This window comes from Dryobates pubescens, chromosome 1 (genome assembly GCF_014839835.1).
Source record: "Dryobates pubescens isolate bDryPub1 chromosome 1, bDryPub1.pri, whole genome shotgun sequence".
Lineage (NCBI taxonomy): Eukaryota > Metazoa > Chordata > Aves > Piciformes > Picidae > Dryobates > Dryobates pubescens.
In genome coordinates this window covers 9,622,380-9,642,222 of record NC_071612.1, presented here as the reverse complement: position 1 = coordinate 9,642,222, position 19,843 = coordinate 9,622,380, and the positions used below count along the sequence as shown (strand labels likewise).

General features: G+C 43.0%; 1 protein-coding gene across 1 annotated transcript; it reads left to right on the top strand.

Annotated features, from left to right (window-relative positions):
- The first annotated feature begins 507 nt into the window (after positions 1–507).
- EOGT (EGF domain specific O-linked N-acetylglucosamine transferase) lies at positions 508–19,751 on the top strand. Its single transcript, XM_054179896.1, has 16 exons — positions 508–556; positions 1,369–1,599; positions 2,507–2,607; positions 3,666–3,774; positions 3,865–3,959; positions 5,373–5,477; positions 6,617–6,723; positions 8,292–8,395; positions 11,458–11,550; positions 12,323–12,394; positions 12,936–13,022; positions 14,837–14,905; positions 16,652–16,713; positions 17,725–17,844; positions 18,579–18,681; positions 19,555–19,751. Exons 2-16 carry the CDS (start codon positions 1,390–1,392, stop codon positions 19,699–19,701), a joined length of 1,584 nt encoding a protein of 527 aa, XP_054035871.1. The 5' UTR covers positions 508–556; positions 1,369–1,389; the 3' UTR covers positions 19,702–19,751.
- Positions 19,752–19,843: the final 92 nt, after the last annotated feature.

Below are 19,843 nucleotides of genomic sequence, written 5' to 3'. Positions count from 1 at the left end.
GGGCCGTGGGGCTGTCCGGGGCTGAGCTGAGCTGAGGTGAGCTGCCCGCCGTGGCCTCGGGGCGTGGGTGGCTCGGGCGGGGCAGTGGCGCCTCACGGGGCTCGCTGTGGGTCTGGCGCAGGCCACGGGCTGGGTTTAGCCGTGGTGCCAATATGGGCTTGGCACGAACGCTGAGTGTCGGGCGCCTTCCTGAACGGACAGATCCTCACGTAGCGGATGAGGAGCAAGTGAGGGGCAAAGCGGTTCAGAAGAGCCGGACACCGGAGTGCTGGGTCGGAGCTGGGGATGGGGAACGATGTGTGACCTCCCGCGATCCTCCACGTACCCCGGGGTGTGTGCCATAGGGAAGGGGAAGCGCTTTCTTCCAGGGATCCCAGTACCCAGACGAGCTAAAACGCTCCGGGGCTGTCGAAAGGCTGCTGGCATGGCTGGGAATGTTTCTGAAAGAGCAGCGCTATGTTCTGACGAACAGGATGTATTTAACTCTGCTTCCCCCCTCACCCCCCCAGGTTTGTGTACTTGGGAAATCTGAAGCAGTTCTCTTCAAACCAAACAGGTAAAACGACTTATATCGTAAGAATATTGCTAACGGCTCCAGTTGCGTGCAAGCATGCAAACTTTGGCAAATTATAATGCCAAAAAAGGGGTTTCAGATCCAGGCTATCCTTTCTTTTCTTCTTTTCTTTTTATTTGTTTTTTACAAAGTTTAGCAGTTCAAACCAGGGTTGTTTGGTGAGAAGGTTATGTTACCAGAAAGGTGTTCAGGCTGCCATAGATATGTGCGGACCTGTAGTTCATTTTAGGTGCCTAACTCAGTATTTAAAGTTTAATACAGTGTTAACTACTGTAAACAAGAATCCCAAAACAGGCTTAAGTTTGACCATTTGTTTGTGGCTGCATAGTCTCCCTTCAGCTAATGATTAATTTGTTTGAAAGGGGAGAACATATTATTTTTATACCTTCTGGTAAAAACTGAAATGCCTCCACACCCCTCCCTCCTAAATACTTCTTACATTTTCTTCCTGCTGTCTGGAAGTTGTATGCTCTATACTTAGTTTCCACACTTGAACTCTCAGGATCCCATGGGATTTAGCTAAAGTAAACACACCCATTTCACTTTGACTGGGAGCTGGTAGTGCGTAATAGCCCTCCATGACTAATGATTCAGAGAGAATCCTGACGTTGTGCAGTCTCCTCTCATACTGAGGGTTTAACTTTCACAGGAAAAAGAATCCACCCCAGAAATCCCAGCAGAAATTCTTTGTTTTTATGACTGATTTGGGTTGAATATTGTCTTGTATGCTTGAAATGTGCTCTGCTGCAGGTATATTCAATGTCTTGTCTTTTTTTTTCCCCTTTTCTGTGAAGTATAAGAACTCCTAGGTTGCCATGTTCATGTTGCTTGCACTTGGATTGCTACTGCAAGAAATCCTGGTTAATTCCCAAGCTGAAAATCTTACTGAATTCAAAAGCATTCCAGAAGAGCCATTCTATAGCTACAAAGCTATCAACTTGGCTGATGAGCATATTCCATACTTTCTGCACAACAACCAGCACATTGCTGGCATCTGTGAGCAGGACTCTCATTGCCCATATAAAGTAGGTTTTTTTAAATTGTCTTTGTGTATTCAAATGTAATGTTGTGGTGGTTTGTTCTTGGAGTTGCAGCAGTAAAAGGTGGTGATGAATTGGTTTCCTTGCCAATTAAAACAGTTCTGCTGGCAATTGGAACTGTGGCTTTTGAAATAGTTTTACAAGGCTCTCCCTGGATCTGTCACAAACCTGGGTTTTTGACATACTGTGTGGCAGGGTTTTTATCCCTTCTCATACAGTTTGTTATAGAGGTAAAATGATGATCTTGATCTGAACTCCTGTGTGCATGAAGCGTGTTGGAGCGAAGTAGTTGGTAGTGTCCAGGCCTGTGAGTTTTGGGTTGCTGTAGTACTTTTGTGGAATTGCCAAGAGTATAGGCAAGTCAATTAAATGCTGATATATACTCTTACTCTGTGGTTGCACATAATTCATTCACCTGAAGCCGGGGTAGTGAACCTGAGGACCTGGGCTGCATGTGGCTTGGGTGCAGTTCTAGTGTCGTATCAGGCTGGAGCTGCTTCATAGAGCTGGAGCTGTGCTGCCCCTTCTCTGGCTTCCCTTATCATTGCTGAAGCCTCTGTTTCTAGATTTGTCTGAGGAGCAGTGGCACACTCAGTCTGGAGCTTGGAGCACTGTGTTTTCTGTGAGCTCAGCTTTGTTATCTGTATCTATCAGTGATGTGAAGATTTTGGAATCCTACTTACTGGGTCAGAAGAAGTGGTTGTCCTGGAGCAGACAGAGCCTCTGTTGTGCATGAAGAATCTGGGTGTGCTTTCTGTAACTGTTTGAAAACAGACCAAACCAAGAGCCTTTTATGCAAGATTAGCAAGAGGTGGTTTATAAGCTAACAACTAACTTAGGTGATTTCCCATTTTGCTGTCACATAACCCGATTCGGTTGTTCTGTGTTACAGAAATACTTGAAGAAGCTGAAATCCTGCTGGGGTTATGAGAAATCTTGCAATTCAGAGTACAGGTTCAGCTACCCAGTGTGTGATTATGTTGAAACTGGATGGTATGTTTCTTTTTTCAATGTATAAAATACAGTCTGTTCAAAAAGAGTGTAGCACTCGCTTTCCTATTGGCTATGAAGGTAGCAGTATTGTGGTAGTTAGAGTTTAAAGGATGGTGGGTGTGTGTATATATGTGTGTGTTTGTATAGCACATGTGGGTTTCAACCTGCTTTAATGAAAAATACTAACTTTTTAAGGAAGAAAATACTTTCTCAACTGCTTCCTGCCACATGTTTTCATTATTGTGATTTAGCCTTGAATTCAGATTCCCAAAATAACTCTGGATTTCCTTTCTTAGCCTTAAAAAGAGAGGAAAAAATGTTATTAAAAATGATACCCTTTTACGGGAGAAGAGCTTTAAATTGTCACTGATGTTTTCACTTACATGCAGCTGATAAGTTGCTTCCTGCTTTGCATCTTACATGTCAGTAAAATAGCTGACTGGATCTTCTGTTTCACTTTGAGTGGAAAAAGGCTATTTGTTGAAGTTATTGCTAGAAATCATAGTATCAGTCAGGGTTGGAAGGGACCACAAGGAGCATCTAGTTCCAACCCCCCTGCCATGGGCAGGGACACCCCACACTAGATCAGGCTGGCCAGAGCCTCATCCAGCCTGGTCTTAAACACCTCCAGGGATGGCGCCCCAACCACCTCCCTGGACAACCCATTCCAGGGCTTCACCACTCTCATGGTGAAGAACTTCCTCCTCACATCCAGCCTGAATCTCCCCACCTCCAGCTTCATTCCATTCCCTCTAGTCCTATCACTACCTGAGAGCCTGAGAAGTCCCTCCCCAGCCTTCTTGTAGGCCCCCTTGAGATACTGGAAGGCCACAATTAGGTCACCTCTGAGCCTTCTCGTCTCCAGACTGAACAGCCCCAACTCCTTCAATCTGTCCTCATAGGAGAGGTGCTCCAGCCCTCTGCTCATCCTCAGGGCCCTTCTCTGGACATGTTCCAGCACGTCCATATCCCTCTTGTAATAGGGGCTCCAGAACTGGACGCAGAGTGGTGAACCTGGATTTTATTTATTCTTCATTCCTCTCTCCTTCATCCTTCAGGGCAAATGACATTGAGACAGCCCAGCAGATATTCTGGAAACAAGCTGACTTTGGTTATGTTCGAGAGAGGCTCAATGAGATGAAAACCCATTGTAAGCCTGCAGCACCAGTAAGTATTTCTGGCAGATATGATACTTGCCCCTTGTTTTTAATGTAATTTTTGTTATTGATGAAATCCTACTTGTTCTTTTCTTAACAGGGAGATTCATCTCTGACTTGTTCTCGGTACCTTCAGCATTGCAGAGCAACAAACTTGTACATCGATTTACGAACTATAAAGAGAAACCACGACAGGTCTCTGATCTCCTTGTGCTAGCGTAAAACCAAGGGGTGGCAGGGAAAGGGTCTCAGAATTTGCTCAACAAAGCTGGTGTGCTTGTTGCCAGGTTATTAAAAAACCTAATCTGTCTGTTTTGTGGAATGATGATGGGTGGTTTAAATCCTCCCTTGAATACTTTTCTGTGTCCCCAGCCTCATCCTTTCCTTTTGTATGAGGTAATGAGAAGCTGGTTCCTAAACTGGATGCCAGAAGCAGGAACTGAAATATTTTAGATACAGTGAGACTGAAGAGTGATCTGAACCTGGATCTTCCATATCCCAAATTCAAATGCTGCATATTGCAAAACTGGGTGAAGCCCCCATGTAATGGGTTGGGGCAGATCCCCTCCCCACCACAGGCAGAAATAACGACTCAGGCAAACGGATTGCAAAAGTGATGAAAGTTTAAATAGAAAGCAGTGAATGTTACAGAAAACCCAAAGCGCAGTGACAAAGAAAGATCCTATCCCCACCTGGGGGTGCATCCAAAACCCCCAGGGCTCCTTCTTCCCCCTCCCTCTGCTGGGCTAGTCTCAGCTGGCCAGGCCTGAGACTGCCCATCCCCCTGTGGCCTTGGGCCCAATCAGGCCCATGGCCGGGAGATCTCTCCCCCAGTTACCAAGTCTCGGAGAGGGAAGGAAAGAGGAAGTGCCAGACTCCGCACTGGATCTTATAGTGGTGCAAAGAATTATGGTAGGAAATACACAATTTCCTGTGTTCATCCCTCTGGGCTGGACTTCTGGACACAGGAAGTGAATGCACCAGGGGGGCACCCAGCTCAAACTACAACACCCCCAACATAGCAGTGATGCTGGCGTCACCCGTTGTCCCTTCTGCAGTATCTTGGACACATGACTTGAGCTGGTTCATAACTGGGATACCAAGTACCCTTCAGAACGAAGTTTTGTTTCTCAGCCTATCCTCAAAGCTAATTTAAGCAATGGATTTGCTGGGTTTTCATGAAACCTGTTCTTACACTTCACTCTTTGTATGCTTTATAAAATTTTTGGGTTCCTATCTGGGTGGTGAAATTTGATGTGAATTTCAGTGAGAAAGGAAAACTCCCAACTAATAACGCTTCTGTAAGTAGTCACATAGCAAAATGTAGTTAAATTACTCCTCTGAGTATGTCAGAATAATGATTCCTAATAACATTCTGGGTGGATTAGTGCTGTTTTCTAAACTGATGTGTAGGGCAGCACTGTCTTTATTTAGGAATTGTGGGAAATACTTGATTTATGCTGGAGAAAATACTCGGGTTTTAAATATGCATGAAGTAACTTGCTGAATTGAGACTAACTAGTGCTAGATTGAGTATGTAATCAAGACTGCAGAGTGCTTGTAGCACTGTTACACAAAAGCTGATAGACCTTTACTCATTTGCATTAGATTCAAAGAAGACTTTTTACAGAAGGGAGAAATTGGAGGTCATTGCACCCTTGATGTTCAAGGATTTTTGGCTGAAGGACAACGCAAGAGCCCTCTGCAGTCTTGGTAAGAATGGCTTGTCAAGGCTGCTTCCAAGTTCACTTACCGATTTTTCTTCTTCCTTTTCTTCATTAGCATTAGCAGGGATATAGGGCATTTCATACTGAGGAAAGAGTTGCTCCTTTCTCAGGTCAAACTGAGAGTTCCCGTTAGACATCTCTGGTAATTACATCCGTGAAGAATGTGCTGAACTATGCTGTGCGTAATTGTGTCCTGCCTGATTTGCAGCAGAAAAAGATCAGAAAATGCCTTGTAATTTGAAGTTCTAACCCTCAGGTGTTCTCTGGACATGATGGTGGTGCTACACCTTACCTGCCTATAGGAGACAGTTGTGAAATGCCTTTGAAATTTGCACTAGCATCTGGAGTCACACAGTCCTTGAGGCCAGTGCCATACCTGATCTGGATATATATTCATATCTATCAATTCCTGTGGTGTTCTCAGGGAGCCTGTTAGGAATGGGAAATGGGCAAGTCTGCAGGCTGAGTAGGAAGTGCAGAGGGTGCTCTGTGGTAGCTTGTTAAGTATCACAGGTTGCATGTTAGCACTTCAAAGCTGCTTTGCCAGTTCATCAGTGAAACTTGAAGGAATTGAAGCTGTTGAGCTCCATGTAAGAATTGATTTTTATGCTTTTCTCATGTCTTGATTCCCCTCCGCCCCCCTCATTTTGTATTGATGGTTGATTTCAGTTAAGAGCAGCTGCAGAGGAGGAAGACTTTTCTTCTCTACCTGCTATTGTCTTCTTAACTGTTCATCCTTGTACAGATCCAGGAATAATGAATATTACATCTACATTCATTATTCTGACCAAAGCATGAAGATCTTGCTGGTGTCGTATACAATGCAGATCAAGTTGGATAGATCCACAGACCTAGGTTCTGAGGCTCTTTGTTACATCTCTGCTGCCTTGATTTGTAGATCAAAGGTGCTGTTCACCCCTGAGATCAAAGGCAGTGTTTAACCTCTTGAAGCTCATAACCTGAAGAACCTTCCATTACAATTTCAAATCATTGTAATTGTCAGACTATCAGTTTTCAGCAGTGCTGTTAAATCAGGTGGGACACTCACTATGTCTTAGATGTATGAAGTACATTTGTTTAAGTGTGTAATGACAAAACATGTTCTGTGTGGTTGCATCTTTGTAGGTTTGCAGAACTCCAGACATTTACCGCATTAAACTTCAGGCCTCTAGAAGATGAGCAGTGTGATGTGGTTATTGAAAAGCCAACATACTTCATGAAGTTAGATGCAGGTAACTGGTATCTTTGCTTAGTTTGTTTTTGTTTTGTTACTGCAGGAAAAAGAGCCCATACCCAGCTTGCCTGTCTGCTGCACCTCTGTGATTGTCAAGTTCTCTTGTAATACAATTATTAATTTTTAAAATGATATGACTTTTTCATTCCACTTTTTTCTGTACCTCCATTGATGAACTCAGAAACTGAGATTTTAAAACCTTACATTTTCCCTCAGGTGATTGAAAACAAGAAATCAGAACAATTTCCTGCTGCTTCTCTTGCAGAGTCATTCTCTAGACTGTGTTTTGGCAGTCTTTGTGCCAAGGACTAGTCTGCAGAGTCTCTGTGATTTTAGCTTTGGTTTTGGATGACAGGTTTCATACCATGAGACACAAGGCATGGGTGTACCTGTCTTGCAGTGTTCAGGGTTCTTTGTGTTTTGAATGATGTCGAAGAGGAAGTGGTATTCAGAGAGGGACAGCACCAGAGCAGCTTCAGCAATCAGCCAGTGATTTCTGACAGGTTTTGAAGTTCACCAGCCTTTTTGTTCATGCAGCATATTTTGCTGGCAAATGTAAATGAATGGGGGTGTTCAGGGTGTAGAGATACAAACATAACAGCTGTGGGGTAAGCTGTGTTTTAAACTGGGCAATTGCAGTGTTCTGACCCAGTGTCACACTGCAACTTTAAACTGAATAGCTCCTCTTCCCTGCAGGCCAGTAGCTTAGATTTTAAGCAAAGTTATTGCAGGCCTCTGAACAGTTACTGTGGATGGGCTGCTGTGCTGTCAATTTGTACCTTTGAGCAGGGTGGTCTGGCTGTGGTTCAGGAGGCAGTTTTCTCCATCTCCTTTCTTTTGGGGGAGGCAGAAATAATTGCTGCTGGAGCAGTATGGGACGCCTAGCAGCTAGTTCCTGTGATGGCAGCTCAGCTTGGAAACAGAGGCTGCATGCACATGGTCCCAAACCTGGGGGTCTAGCCTTCACTAGCAAGGAAACTGTACAATGCTCTTTTGTTTCAAGGTAGGTTTTATGCACCATGGTCTTTTGGGATCAGTTTAAGAAACCAAGAATGAACAAGAAAGCTCTGAGGAAAAAAAACCCTGAGGAATTCCTTGGGCTTTGGCTCATGTGCAGGTACAAGCTCTGTCTTGTAGTCCTGCAGATAGAGCTTCCCTTAACACAGTAAAGAAGAGCTGAGATCAGTGCCAAAGGCCTGTTGTTATTGTTTCCCCTATGTCTAACTAGCTACTGTTAAAGCAGTAGTTGCTTTTATATACTTCAGAAAGCAGCTGGAAAGTGTAATGAGAAACAGCATGTGAAACTTACCTTTTTCTCATGCTGTCTTTTGGCTGCTCAGCTAATTTCTCTGAAATGTTATGAAAACACATCTTCAGATTTTTTTCTTCCCTTGGTTCCTTCCCTTTAAAGGTTCACCTTTTTAGGATGTTTTAAGAAGCACTGAGTTTGAAGCAAGGAAAACCTACTAAAAATGCAGTGTACTATAAGGAAAAAATGCATGAAGCAATATCAAGTAGAGCAAGTAATGTAGTGTTTTGCTAACAGTTTCTTTCTTTCTTTCCCAGGTGTTAATATGTACCACCACTTCTGTGATTTTGTCAACCTTTACATTACTCAACATATCAACAATTCCTTCAGTACTGATGTCAACATAGTCATGTGGGACACTGTAAGACTGCTGTGCTTTTAATATGTTTATAATGGGTTCTATTTCTGCTTTATTGAGACTCTGAAGTTTTTAGCGCCCAATCTTTGTCTTGTGGGCTTAGCCACGTGGAACTGATCCATTTTTGGATTCTGCTAATACAGGTGTAGGAACAATGGCTAGGGAACAGATGTTTCTGCAATAAACCATGTGCTGTTAGAGCAGTACTTCATAGCTCATGTTTTGCTGCTCTATAATTATGTGTTTTGGTTTTGGTATGACCTCAAAAATAACATGATCTATATTTTTAATATGTAGCATTTGAACATTTCATGCTGTTTTCTATAGGCTTTTTTTCCTCTCTCTGTGACTATTGAAGTGGATCTACTCAAATCTGTTTCTTCTGTGTTGAAAATGAAATGCAGACTGACTAACTCAGTCGTGTGCAGCCTGTAATAAATAAAACAACTAAATTAAATCCTTTTATGTATATAGAATAGAATTAACCAGGTTGGAAAAGACCTTTGAGATCATTGAGTCCAACCTATCATCCAACACCATCTAATCAACTAAACCATGGCACCGAGCACCTCATCCAGTCTCTTCCTAAGCACTTCCAGTGCTGGTGACTCCACCACCTCCCTGGGCAGCACATTCCAATGGCCAATCACTCTTTCTGTGAAGAACTTCTTCCTAACATCCAACCTAAACCTTCCCTGGTGCAGCTTGAGACTGTGTCCTCTTGTTCTGGTGCTGGCCACCTGGGAGAAGAGACCAACCCCCACCTGGCTACAACCTCCCTTCGGGTAGTTGTAGAGCTCCCAGCTCCCTCAGCCTCTCCTCACAGGGCTGTGCTCCGAACCCCTCACCAGCTTTGTTGCCCTTCTCTGGACATGTTCCAGCAACTCAACATTGTTCCTAAACTGAGGGGCCCAGAACTGGACACAATACTCAAGGTGTGGCCTAACCAGTACTGACAGGCATATATATAAAAAGACAGGGTCTAATACTTAATTCCTTTAAAGAGCTTTCTGGTAGTTGCTGCTCTCAGTCACCTCTCAGAATGCCGTGATTAGAATGCCACACCACATTTTAAAGTGGGACTCTTTCTGCTATATTGCTGAGTCAAAACCTTGACTGTTTAAGAGTAATACTAGTGTTGTGGGCCAGTATTTGCATAGCAGAGGGTTAAACTAAATAATGAAAAACTAGGCAATTTCTAATATGCCAGGTAACATGTGTAATCATGTCCTAAAATCACACAGTCCTTGGCTATCTTGTCATCATAAAATAGTGGATTTTCTGAATAGTCATTGCTAAGACAGGTGGTATTCAGCAGAGAGCTGCTAATATTCCCTGCTTGCTGTAAGAAAACTTCTATTTTATTTGGGTTTGTTGGTTTGGGTTTTTTTTTTTGGTCTAGTTCTTTTACATTTAAAGGTAAAATAAATGCTCCTGCCAGCTAAGCCAGCTCTCTAGATGTCATACAGGGACTTGTTAATCCAGCTCTGATGGCTTGCTGGAAAGATCAGATGTGTCAGATGGCTTTGTAAATGACTTTGAAAAGCAGCTTTTTGTCTTGTATTACACGTCGTTGAATCAAATAACTCTTTGCAAATGCACCTTTCAAAGTAGGTACTGTCAGAGTGCTCTCATTTTAGCCCAGTCTTAACTGCTCAGCCTGCTTGAGTCCTCTACTGTGTACAACCAGATGATGGCACCAGCTAACTGCTGATGGACTGTCTGTGCTGATCGAAAGAAGGACCAGCTTAGTATTCATTCTCTTGGCTTTTTTCTTAGCTTGGTGTAATTAGGTTTGGCCATACTTTCTAGCTCCTGTGGAATCCATGCACTCTTCTTATTAAACAGTAATGCCCTTAGATTGTTGGTTAAACAAAGCAGAAAATGAGTAGGTGATCCACTAGGATGGTCATCTGTAGACTGCAAAGGCAGGGAAGCAAGTTTTATAATGCACTGAAGGAGACAAGATAGGGTTAGAAATTAGTATTTTCAGCTTTGAAGATCAGTTCTCTACTTCTAATCTGGAAAAAACAGTTCTTGTAACACAGTAGTATGGATTGCAAAATTCATTAAAGCTTAATGGCAAAAGAAGGGGAAGGAAGCAGCCCTTCAGCTGAAAGAAATGTGGTACATGTTAGATTCTCTTACATTTCACTAGATATTTGCTGTCTTCTATAGTCTTTTCATGTTTCTGGTTGAAAGTGCTTCCACATAACTTTCCAAGCAGCTTGAACCAGCTCCAGAGTTGAAAGGAAGCCTTGAGGGAGAGTCTGCACCAGGGCCACTGAGGTCACATTTAATTGCATTCAAACAGCCAGAGACGGTGACACTTAGCCCTTGGAGGTGTAGGAAGTGTTACAGATTTGAAGACAAGAGCCCCAGCTGCTAGGCCAATGTTGAAGGGAGTAGGTGGTTCCTAAAAAGTTCCACAGAGCATTGCTGCAAAGGGGAAAGTTTTATACTGCCCTGTAGAGAAGCTTCGTGGTAGCTTGTCAAAACAATACACACCAGAAGTTTCCTGGCTCTGTGTTGCATCAAATCAAATCTCTTCCTTCAAGTTGTGATACATATGCAATATGCAAGTGATGATTCCCAAACAGAGGCAAATGTAAAGCAGGCTTGTAAAGCACATAACTGCTGCTCTTGAATTCCTAGGTGCATTTTTAGTCTCAAGAGACAGATACTTTCTACCATCCCTATGTCTGGTGCCCTGTGTTCCTATTACTTCAAATTTAACTTGTATTCTGATTTCTCTGAGGAAAGTAGTAGGTACTTCTTGCTTCTGACTCATAAGTTCTCATCTACTGCTGAAGAACTTGTCTAGATTGATAATTTATAGAACTCTTTCATTAAAAATTAACTACCTGATAGGTAATTTGAGTTAACTGCCCTTGTAAGTGCAGGGTTCAGTGTTCTATCATGTCTGTGTTCTGTGCTAGTCCCATGGTGGTGATGCACATGTTAACTGTATTAAAACTCATATACAGTACCTGTAAATCATGAAGAGAGTTTTTATATGCATTTGTGTAATCATTATGCCCTTGTGTTTTTATCTTTCCTCCTAGAGCTCATATGGCTATGGTGACCTGTTCAGTGAGACATGGAAGGCATTTACAGACTATGAAATAATACACTTGAAAAGCTTTGACTCTAAAAGGGTATGGCATTATTTATATTATGTTTTAATTCCTTGCCACTAGGTAGCAAGTATGGCAGCTTCTCGTGCTGCTTGTGGTTATGGGTGTTCCAGAGGAAAGCAATTCATACTTTCCATGCATGTTTAATTTGTGTAATATGAGTATTCTACCTTAGAGAGACAGAGCTGTAACCTAATTCTGTGGCCTGTCTATGCTTCATATAGATGGACCTAACTTTTGTGTCTTCTGAGAGGTGATATTTGTGTATTGGTTTCACTTCTGCAGGACATACTACTGAAGTTAAGGGTTTCCATATGTTACTGAATTTCTAAGTCTTCTGATTCCTCCCGAGGTTTTATCTTCCTCTGCAACTGTTTGTATGCCTGCTGCTTATCATTAACAACATTTTTACTCCCACTAAAAAATGTGCCAATTCATTCAGAGCTCATTCCAGTCTCTTAAATCTCTTACAACCTGTCTTAAGATCTCTAATCTCAAACTGGTTTTCTTCTAGTTAGTTCATGTTTGTTCTGTTCTGGAGGTGTTGGTATTGTTTGGTTGTTGGGTTTTTTTACCTCTTCCCACACTTGAATCTGTAGCATCCTAAGTGAGAGCTCGTTTGGGATCAGGATTGTCTTTGTTCTATTCACTTGCACAGTCAAGGAAGTGAGGGTGTTCTTGACAGGAGCATGTAATTGCTAGCTCATTATAAGCAGTGATCCCACTGAATGACGTGGGATGTGCCAGCAGAAGGTAGCAGTGCAGTGTAACTTCTTGTGATCTTCCTCTGCAGGTGTGCTTTAAAGAAGCAGTCTTCTCGTTACTGCCTCGAATGCGCTATGGCTTGTTTTATAACACCCCATTGGTGAGTCCTTTTCTTTCCCATCTGCTGTGTTAACCAGATGGGGCTGTGCCAGTGTAAAATCTGAGCTAAGGAATCTCTCAATAGCTAGCTGAGTTACCATGAAATGTACTGCACTGAAGGTCTGTGCAACTCCAAATGAAACAATCTTCCCTAAAGATTAGGAGTTTGCAGATACTTTAGCTGGTTGATAGTAGCTCATTGTGTGCAGTCCCCTGTGTCACAGTTCATGAGGTGCAGATTATTCCTCTTTAATGGGTGAGCACTGTGAAACTTGCTGGTATTTTTGCAGAGCACAGGAGCTTGTACACTGACAGACTTCCCTGAGGGTATCAGCTCATGTGCTCAACCTGTAACACTGTAGAGAGAGCTGTATTTCTTTGTAAATGAAAATGCCACTTGTGTTGCAGTGGATGGTGACATGTTCAGCTCAGTGCACGATACTAGGCTTTTGTGCCACAAAAAAAATGGCAGAAGACTGATCAGAAAGAGGTTTTCTGAGCAAATTGACATTTTGTGTTAACAATTGGTGTTTTAATTTCAGATCTCTGGCTGTCACGGTACGGGGCTGTTTAGAGCCTTTGCTCAGCATGTGTTACACAGGTTAAATATCACACAGGAAGGACCCAAGGTATGATAACTGGCTAATAAAGTTGTCCTGTGGAGCTGGTGGCTTTTACCACCAAAGTAGCATTAGCAAGCTGGCCCTGGTGGGGAGTTAAGGACATGTAGTGCACTTCTTGTTTTTAATGTGATGCTTGGGATGTTTTCCGGTAAGTCGGCCTTCAGCAAACATTTGTGTATGCTTGTGAGTGTTACCCTTGTGTCTTGTTTCCATAGCACAGACTTTAAAACTTCCAACCCTAGGAGCTCTTCCTTGACTTCCTTCTCTGTGCTCAAGGCCTTTGTACCCTTCCTAGTTATGCAAGATATATGGTACATGGACTCTTCTGGAGCATGCTGGCAAGGTGCTGTCCTTGGGTCCAGTACAGGAGATCCCACAGAGCAATGCAGTGAGCTAGCTCTTTACCAAGCCTCCTAATTACTGCTGAGCACAGATCAGTGGATGAAATGATTGAATCTGATCCTTCCCATCCCTGCCTAGCACCATCTGCCCATCCCTGGGCTTTTCTGCTGTACACACTAGTGTTTCTTTGCAGATAGTTGCAGTGGTACATGGATGGCTCTGGCAACTTGGGGCTTCCTGAAGTATTTGCTGGAGAGCAAGCCTACACATTATCGCTGAGGGGCAGACATTCAGCGCACTGCACAGTTATGCTTCTCCTGCTGACACTAATGGGACTCATGCAGTTAAATCTCTTTATTTCACTTGGAACACTTACCCCTGCGAGTCCAATTAATTTAAAGAGGCAAATGGAGGAACTGTTACAGAAGTGAAATATTTTTTTCTGTAGAGGATCTTGTGTCTGAACCCATTCTGAAAGCTGCTTTCCAAAACTGCCATGTAACCTGCAACACAAAGGCTCTTTTGTGCTGAATAAAAGAAATCTTTCAGAAAATGTTTCAGTCCTTTGCTAATAGTCAAACTTCCACAAAATTCTGGGCACCTTTTAATTTGTTGGAAAATACCATGTGAATTGTAAGGTGGTTACATCATCTGCTACTTGAAGGAGGAACTTACTTAGTTGGTCCCGTTAATTGCCAAAAGTAAATATGGAAGTGTTTGGGGTTGGTTGGTTGTTTTGGGGTATGTAGGTCTACCTTTAGAGCAGCCCTGAAGAAAAGGATTTGGGGGTGCTGGTGGATGAGAAGCTCAACATGAGCCGCCAGTGTGCACTTGTAGGCCAGAAAGCCAATCACATTCTGGGCTGCATCAAGAGAAGCATAGCCAGCAGGTCAAGGGAGGTGATTCTCCCCCTCTACTCCACTCTGGTGAAACCTCACCTGGAGTACTGTGTCCAGTTCTGGAGCTCCTATTACAGGAAGGATCTGGAGGTGCTGGAACTTGTCCAGAGAAGGGCCACGAGGATGATCAAAGGGCTGGAGCTCCTCTCCTATGAGGACAGACTGAGGGAGTTGGGGCTGTTCAGTCTGGAGAAGAGAAGGCTCCGAGGAGACATTCTTGTTTACTTCCAATATCTGAAGGGGGCCTACAAGAAAGTTGGGGAGGGACGTTTCAGGTTGTCAGGTAATGATAGGACTAGGGGGAATGGAACAAAACTAGAAATGGGTAGATTCAGATTGGATGTTAGAAGAAGTTCTTCCCTATGAGGGTGGTGAGACAGTGGCACAGGTTGCTTAGGGAGGTGGTGGAAGCCTCACCCTTGGAGGTTTTTAAAGCCAGGTTGGATGTAGCTCTGAGCAACCTGCTCTAATGTGAGGGGGTCCCTGCCCATGGCAGAGGGGGGCTGGAACTGGATGATCCTTGAGGTCCCTTCCAACCTTAACAATTCTGTGATTACATTGCTGCTTCTTTCTTTTCAGGCTGGGAAAATTCGAGTCACGATCCTTGCACGCAGTACAGATTACCGGAAAATATTAAACCAGAATGAGGTGAGATCCTTTGTACTGTTTTAAAACAAACTGATTAGAAATTTTGCTCATTTAAGGGATTTTTGTTTTTTTTTAAAGGTATAGCCAAGACACCTATCTGTTGACAAGTCTTGGACAAATATGTTCAATGCTAATATTAATTTCTTCTCCTACACCTTCTAGCCAGTCTCTGTTTATCTACACCAGACACTGAACCTTACTGCCCTTTCTAACTATCCAATGGAAGACTACAGATGTCTAATACTGAAAGTATTTCCTCTTAACAAACAGACACTGCAGAGCTCCTGATAACATTGAATTATTTCTCTTTCAAATTACCTTTTTCATTTCTGGCATCCCCAGTGTTGAAGCCTCTAATGAAACCCTTTGTATTGAATAGAATAGAATAGAATTAACCAGGTTGGATGAGACCTTTGAGTTCATTGAGTCCAACCTATCATCCAACACTATCTAATCAACTAAACCATGGCACCAAGTACCCCATCCAGTCTCTTCCTAAACACCTCCACTGATGGTGACTCCACCACCTCCCTGGGCAGCCCAGGAAGAACTTCTTCCTAACATCCAGCCTAAACCTCCCCTGGCATATCTTGAGAGTGTGTCCTCTTGTTTTGGTGCTGGCCACCTGGGAGAAGAGACCAACCCCCACCTGGCTACAACCTCTCTTTAGGTAGTTGTAGACTGCAATAAGGTCTCCCCTGAGCCTCCTCTTGTCCAGGCTAAAATTGCTTGCAGATTAAGATGCATGAGCTAATATGTCTGAGTGTGAATGAATTTTCCTACTGATTCATGTTTTCAAATCACACAGCTTGGTGGACCTATGGTATAGCTTCTTTTGTGGTAAAATGTTAGTATCAAAAGTTTTCATACCTGTCTTCATTCTGAGCTTTTAGTGAATGGCAGAAATGAATTGGCATTATCATCCCTACCTTATGTAGGGAGAAACAGAGGTTTGATGCTGTAGCTGAGTGGCAGAAGAGATGGATGGCTAAATGTCTGCCTTACCTGCTAGACAAGGCATGTAGCATGGCATATTGGGTAATGGATTAAAGGATTACATCATGCCACTGTGCATGCCTGCACTGTTACATGTAGCATGTTCTCTGGCAATGAGCACATGACAGAAAGGGAGAAATTAATCTCATCTTTACTACACTTTTACAAGAGAAAATATTTGTTTCTTTTTCCCTTTTCTGCTGTCTGCAATTGGAGACTTAAAAAAAGGCCTTTTAGTTTAGAAGTCCAGGCTCTAACTTGGTTTTACTTCTTATGTGGGCAGGTGTCTGACCTAGTAAGGTATTTCTGAAAATCCTTCTAGCCACCAGTTTGCATCTTTAGATGTTAGAGGGTTTGTTTGAAATTCCAACTACATCTTCACGCTGTGGCAAAACTCCTACTAGTTTGGGTGGTTTAGGGTCATGTCCTGGAGCATGTAAAAGTCTGCAGTAGCCTGTGTGAGAATGTCAGAGATCTGAGTCTCTTCTCCAGAGAGATCTCAGAGGGCTTTTCCAAGTAAAGTGATTCTATGATTCCAGGGCTTTCTCTCCCAGGAATAACATAAATATCTTAGTTGGGAAGGCAGAAAAGGAAGGGAACTGCAGCTTTATACATCAGTGACACTATGTTCTGTCTTGCTCGTTGTAATTCCCTGGTGGGGAGGAGGAATGTATGAGATGATCAGGAATGCAGGGGAGGAATTAATTGAAGGACACCACCAAATCATTGACTTTTTCTCTTTGTCCTTAGCTTGTGAATGCTTTGAAAACAGTATCAACACTGGAGGTCAGAGTTGTAGACTACAAATACAAGTACGTAAGTTGGTAGAAGACACTTGTGTGATCTGATGCCACCTGTGGCTGCTGAAATCTCTTTGCAGGCCTGCCTACATATGCCCCAATACCTAACTTTTGCAAAATCCAAGAACTGGTAAGGAAGGAAGGAAGAATGTGGCAAAGGGAGTGCTGAGTGAGCTAGTTAACCACTCGCATCCCATGATGCATTACTAAGAAATGAATCCCTAGCATTAGTAGGCTCAGGTTAAAGCTACTATATAGTGAACAGTTTGAAATCACTTTTCTTTCCATCTCTTCCCCTTTCTCAAAACCAGCTCTGGTTCCATCACCCTTTGGATTTGTAATGCTTTGCAGTACCTGTGGGTCAACAGGGATTTCTCTGTAGGATGCCAGAGTCTTATTTTATATGACCTTTAGTTTAGTAATGAGTAATAACTCAGCTTACTTGCTGCCCTGGTGGCCTCTGAAGTCACCACTTGATGTCAATGTGTGGTGCCCAGATGTAGTAGGCACTGTGCTAGTGAAAAATGGCTTGAAGAAAAAGTTCCCAAGTGGTGAACCCTTGTGCCAGATGGCAACAGCTCCCATCTCCTCAGTGGTGCATCATGGATCATGCAGGAAGAGTGAGAAACTTCTACATTACATTAAAAGCAGTTCAGGTCCTCTATGTTGGGCTTTTTTTCTTGCAAGCAATGCAAGCTTTCGTTTTTTAGAGGCAAGTAGAAAAACAAAACAAACCCCCAGACTTACATAAACTTTAACTTGGAAAAAAAAAAAAGAGAAATGAAAAAAAAGTCTAATTTTTGGGACAGGCTCTTGTGAAATTTTGAAGCCTGTCTGCATTTCTTCTAATTCCCTGCTGAGTTATGGCTGACTGCAGCATTTGACATTCCTGGTATCGTTCCCTGAAAAACCAATTCTCTTTCAGTACTCACTGAAGTTCATTTTGCACTTTTCTACACGTAACTAACTCTTGCTGAGGTGGCTACCAGTGCCAGATCACCAGTTTTGTTGTGTTGTCTGCAGGGAACTTGAATTTTCAGAGCAACTGAGGATTACCCACAACTCTGATATATTCATTGGGATGCATGGAGCTGGACTTACCCATTTGCTTTTCTTACCAGACTGGGCTGTGGTTTTTGAACTGTAAGTCTGTTTCTCTCTCTACCCTCTTATGCCACAACTGCTGATAGCTGTTCATACATGTTAATGAAGCACCTTCCCTTGCCAGTATTTGTCTAGCATCCTCCTCTAGACTTCATTTTTGTCAGTCTTTTCTAGGAATCAAAAGTAAGGAAGCTTTCATTCTAAAGCACAGTGTAACTCTATCACCCAGCTGTACTCTGTCATTTCTTAAGATTCTGTGGTAAAAATACATTGCAGCCTGGTCAACAATTGCAAAAAAATAGAGAAACTCTCATTGCTCAGATTCTGCCTGGTGAGTCTGAAATTTATTGGTGACCCAGGTGATTTCATTACATAAGCTTCATGTCCAGGGTGTTAAAGATCCCCCCGCAAAGGTTATTTGTATGCTCTTTTCTGGACTCAGGACATGAGCACCAGCTTGCTGGCCAAGCTTAGCTGAGGGTCATTCTGTTTTACCTGAATTTCTCTTGTGGCTTCCTTTTACATATTTTTGTAAAACAGTTTTGGGTTGGAAGGGACCTTAATAGGTCATCCAGTCCAACCCCCCACCCACCCTGCAGCAAGCAGGGACTTCTTCAACTAGATCAGGCTGCTCACAGCCCCATCCAACCTGACCACAAATGTTTCCATGGAGGGGGCTTCTGACACCTTTCTGGGCAACCTGGGTCAATATAAACCAGCACAATCCCTGTAGTTAAATGTGAATTTTTTTTCCCCCCCCTGTCTGTCCTTAGATACAATTGTGAGGATGAACGTTGTTACCTGGATCTGGCAAGGCTGAGAGGCATTCACTACATCACCTGGCGGAAAAGGAGCAAAGTCTTCCCTCAGGATGGGGTAATGGTGGTCACTGCTGGAAGGGTGGGCATTAGCACTTGGAGCATTCAATAGAATTGAATTGAATTGAATTGAATTGAATTGAATTGAATTAACCAGGTTGGAAAAGACCTTAGAGATCATCAAGTCCAACCTATCATCCAACACTATCTAATCAACTAAACCATGGCACCAAGCACTCCATCCAGTCTCTTCCTAAACACTTCCAGTGATGGTGACTCCACCACCTCCCTGGGCAGCCCATTCCAATGGCCAATCACTCTTTCTGTAAAGAACTTCTTCCTAACATCCAGCCTAAACCTCCCCTGGTACAGCTTGAGACTGTGTCCTCTTGTTCTGGTGCTGGCTGCCCAGGAGAAGAGACCAACCCCCACCTGGCTACAACTTCCCTTCAGGTAGTTGTAGAAGGCAATAAGGTCTCCTCTGAGCCTCCTCTTCTCCAGGCTAAGCAATCCCAGCTCCCTCTGCCTCTCCTTGTGCTCCAAACCCCTCCCCAGCTTTGTTGCCCTTCTCTGGACAAGTTCCAGCAACTCGACATCACAGGCTATCTCTGTGCTGATACTTGAAATATGGTTTTCATTCCCTAAACCAAATTAACTTCCTTGTTGTGAATAAGAAATCATTTGATATTAATGGCTGAGGGAAGAAGAGAAATGAAATTAATTGGCCATTAATCCAAGCCATCCATAGTACTCCTGTTACGCTGCTACTTTGCTGACTCTTTTCCCCTCGGAGCAGCTCGGTGGATCAGAAATAATAAATTAAAGTGGCAGATGCTCAATTTTTTTTTTCTTGCTTTTTGAATGGAAGATGTATGTTGGTTCCCCCCCCCTCCCCTTTTTCTGTCTAAAAGGCCTTATTTCATTTTCCTAGGGACACCACCCAACGCTGGGAGAACATCCAAAATTTACGAACTACTCCTTTGATGTGGAAGAATTTATGTACTTGGTGCTTCTGGCTGCAAATCATGTTTCACAGCATTCCAAGTGGCCATTTAGAGTAAAACATGATGAATTCTAAATTAGACTGCTGACTGCAATATTCTTTTTAAATAATGCTCCTTTGGAAAAAAAAAAAATAATTGTAACAACATAAAGCAAAATGCTGGTGTGAAACATGTAAACCTCTACGAGGGAGAGAACCCATTATTAACTTGTCAAGC

Bases quoted from the DNA above. Each gene is read 5' to 3' on its own strand.
- EOGT (XM_054179896.1), top strand. From the start codon at position 1,390: ATGTTCATGTTGCTTGCACTTGGATTGCTACTGCAAGAAATCCTGGTT. The intron at 2,608-3,665 runs GTATGTTTCTTT...TTCATCCTTCAG, and splicing joins GATTATGTTGAAACTGGATG to GGCAAATGACATTGAGACAG. The intron at 8,396-11,457 runs GTAAGACTGCTG...CTTTCCTCCTAG, and splicing joins ACATAGTCATGTGGGACACT to AGCTCATATGGCTATGGTGA.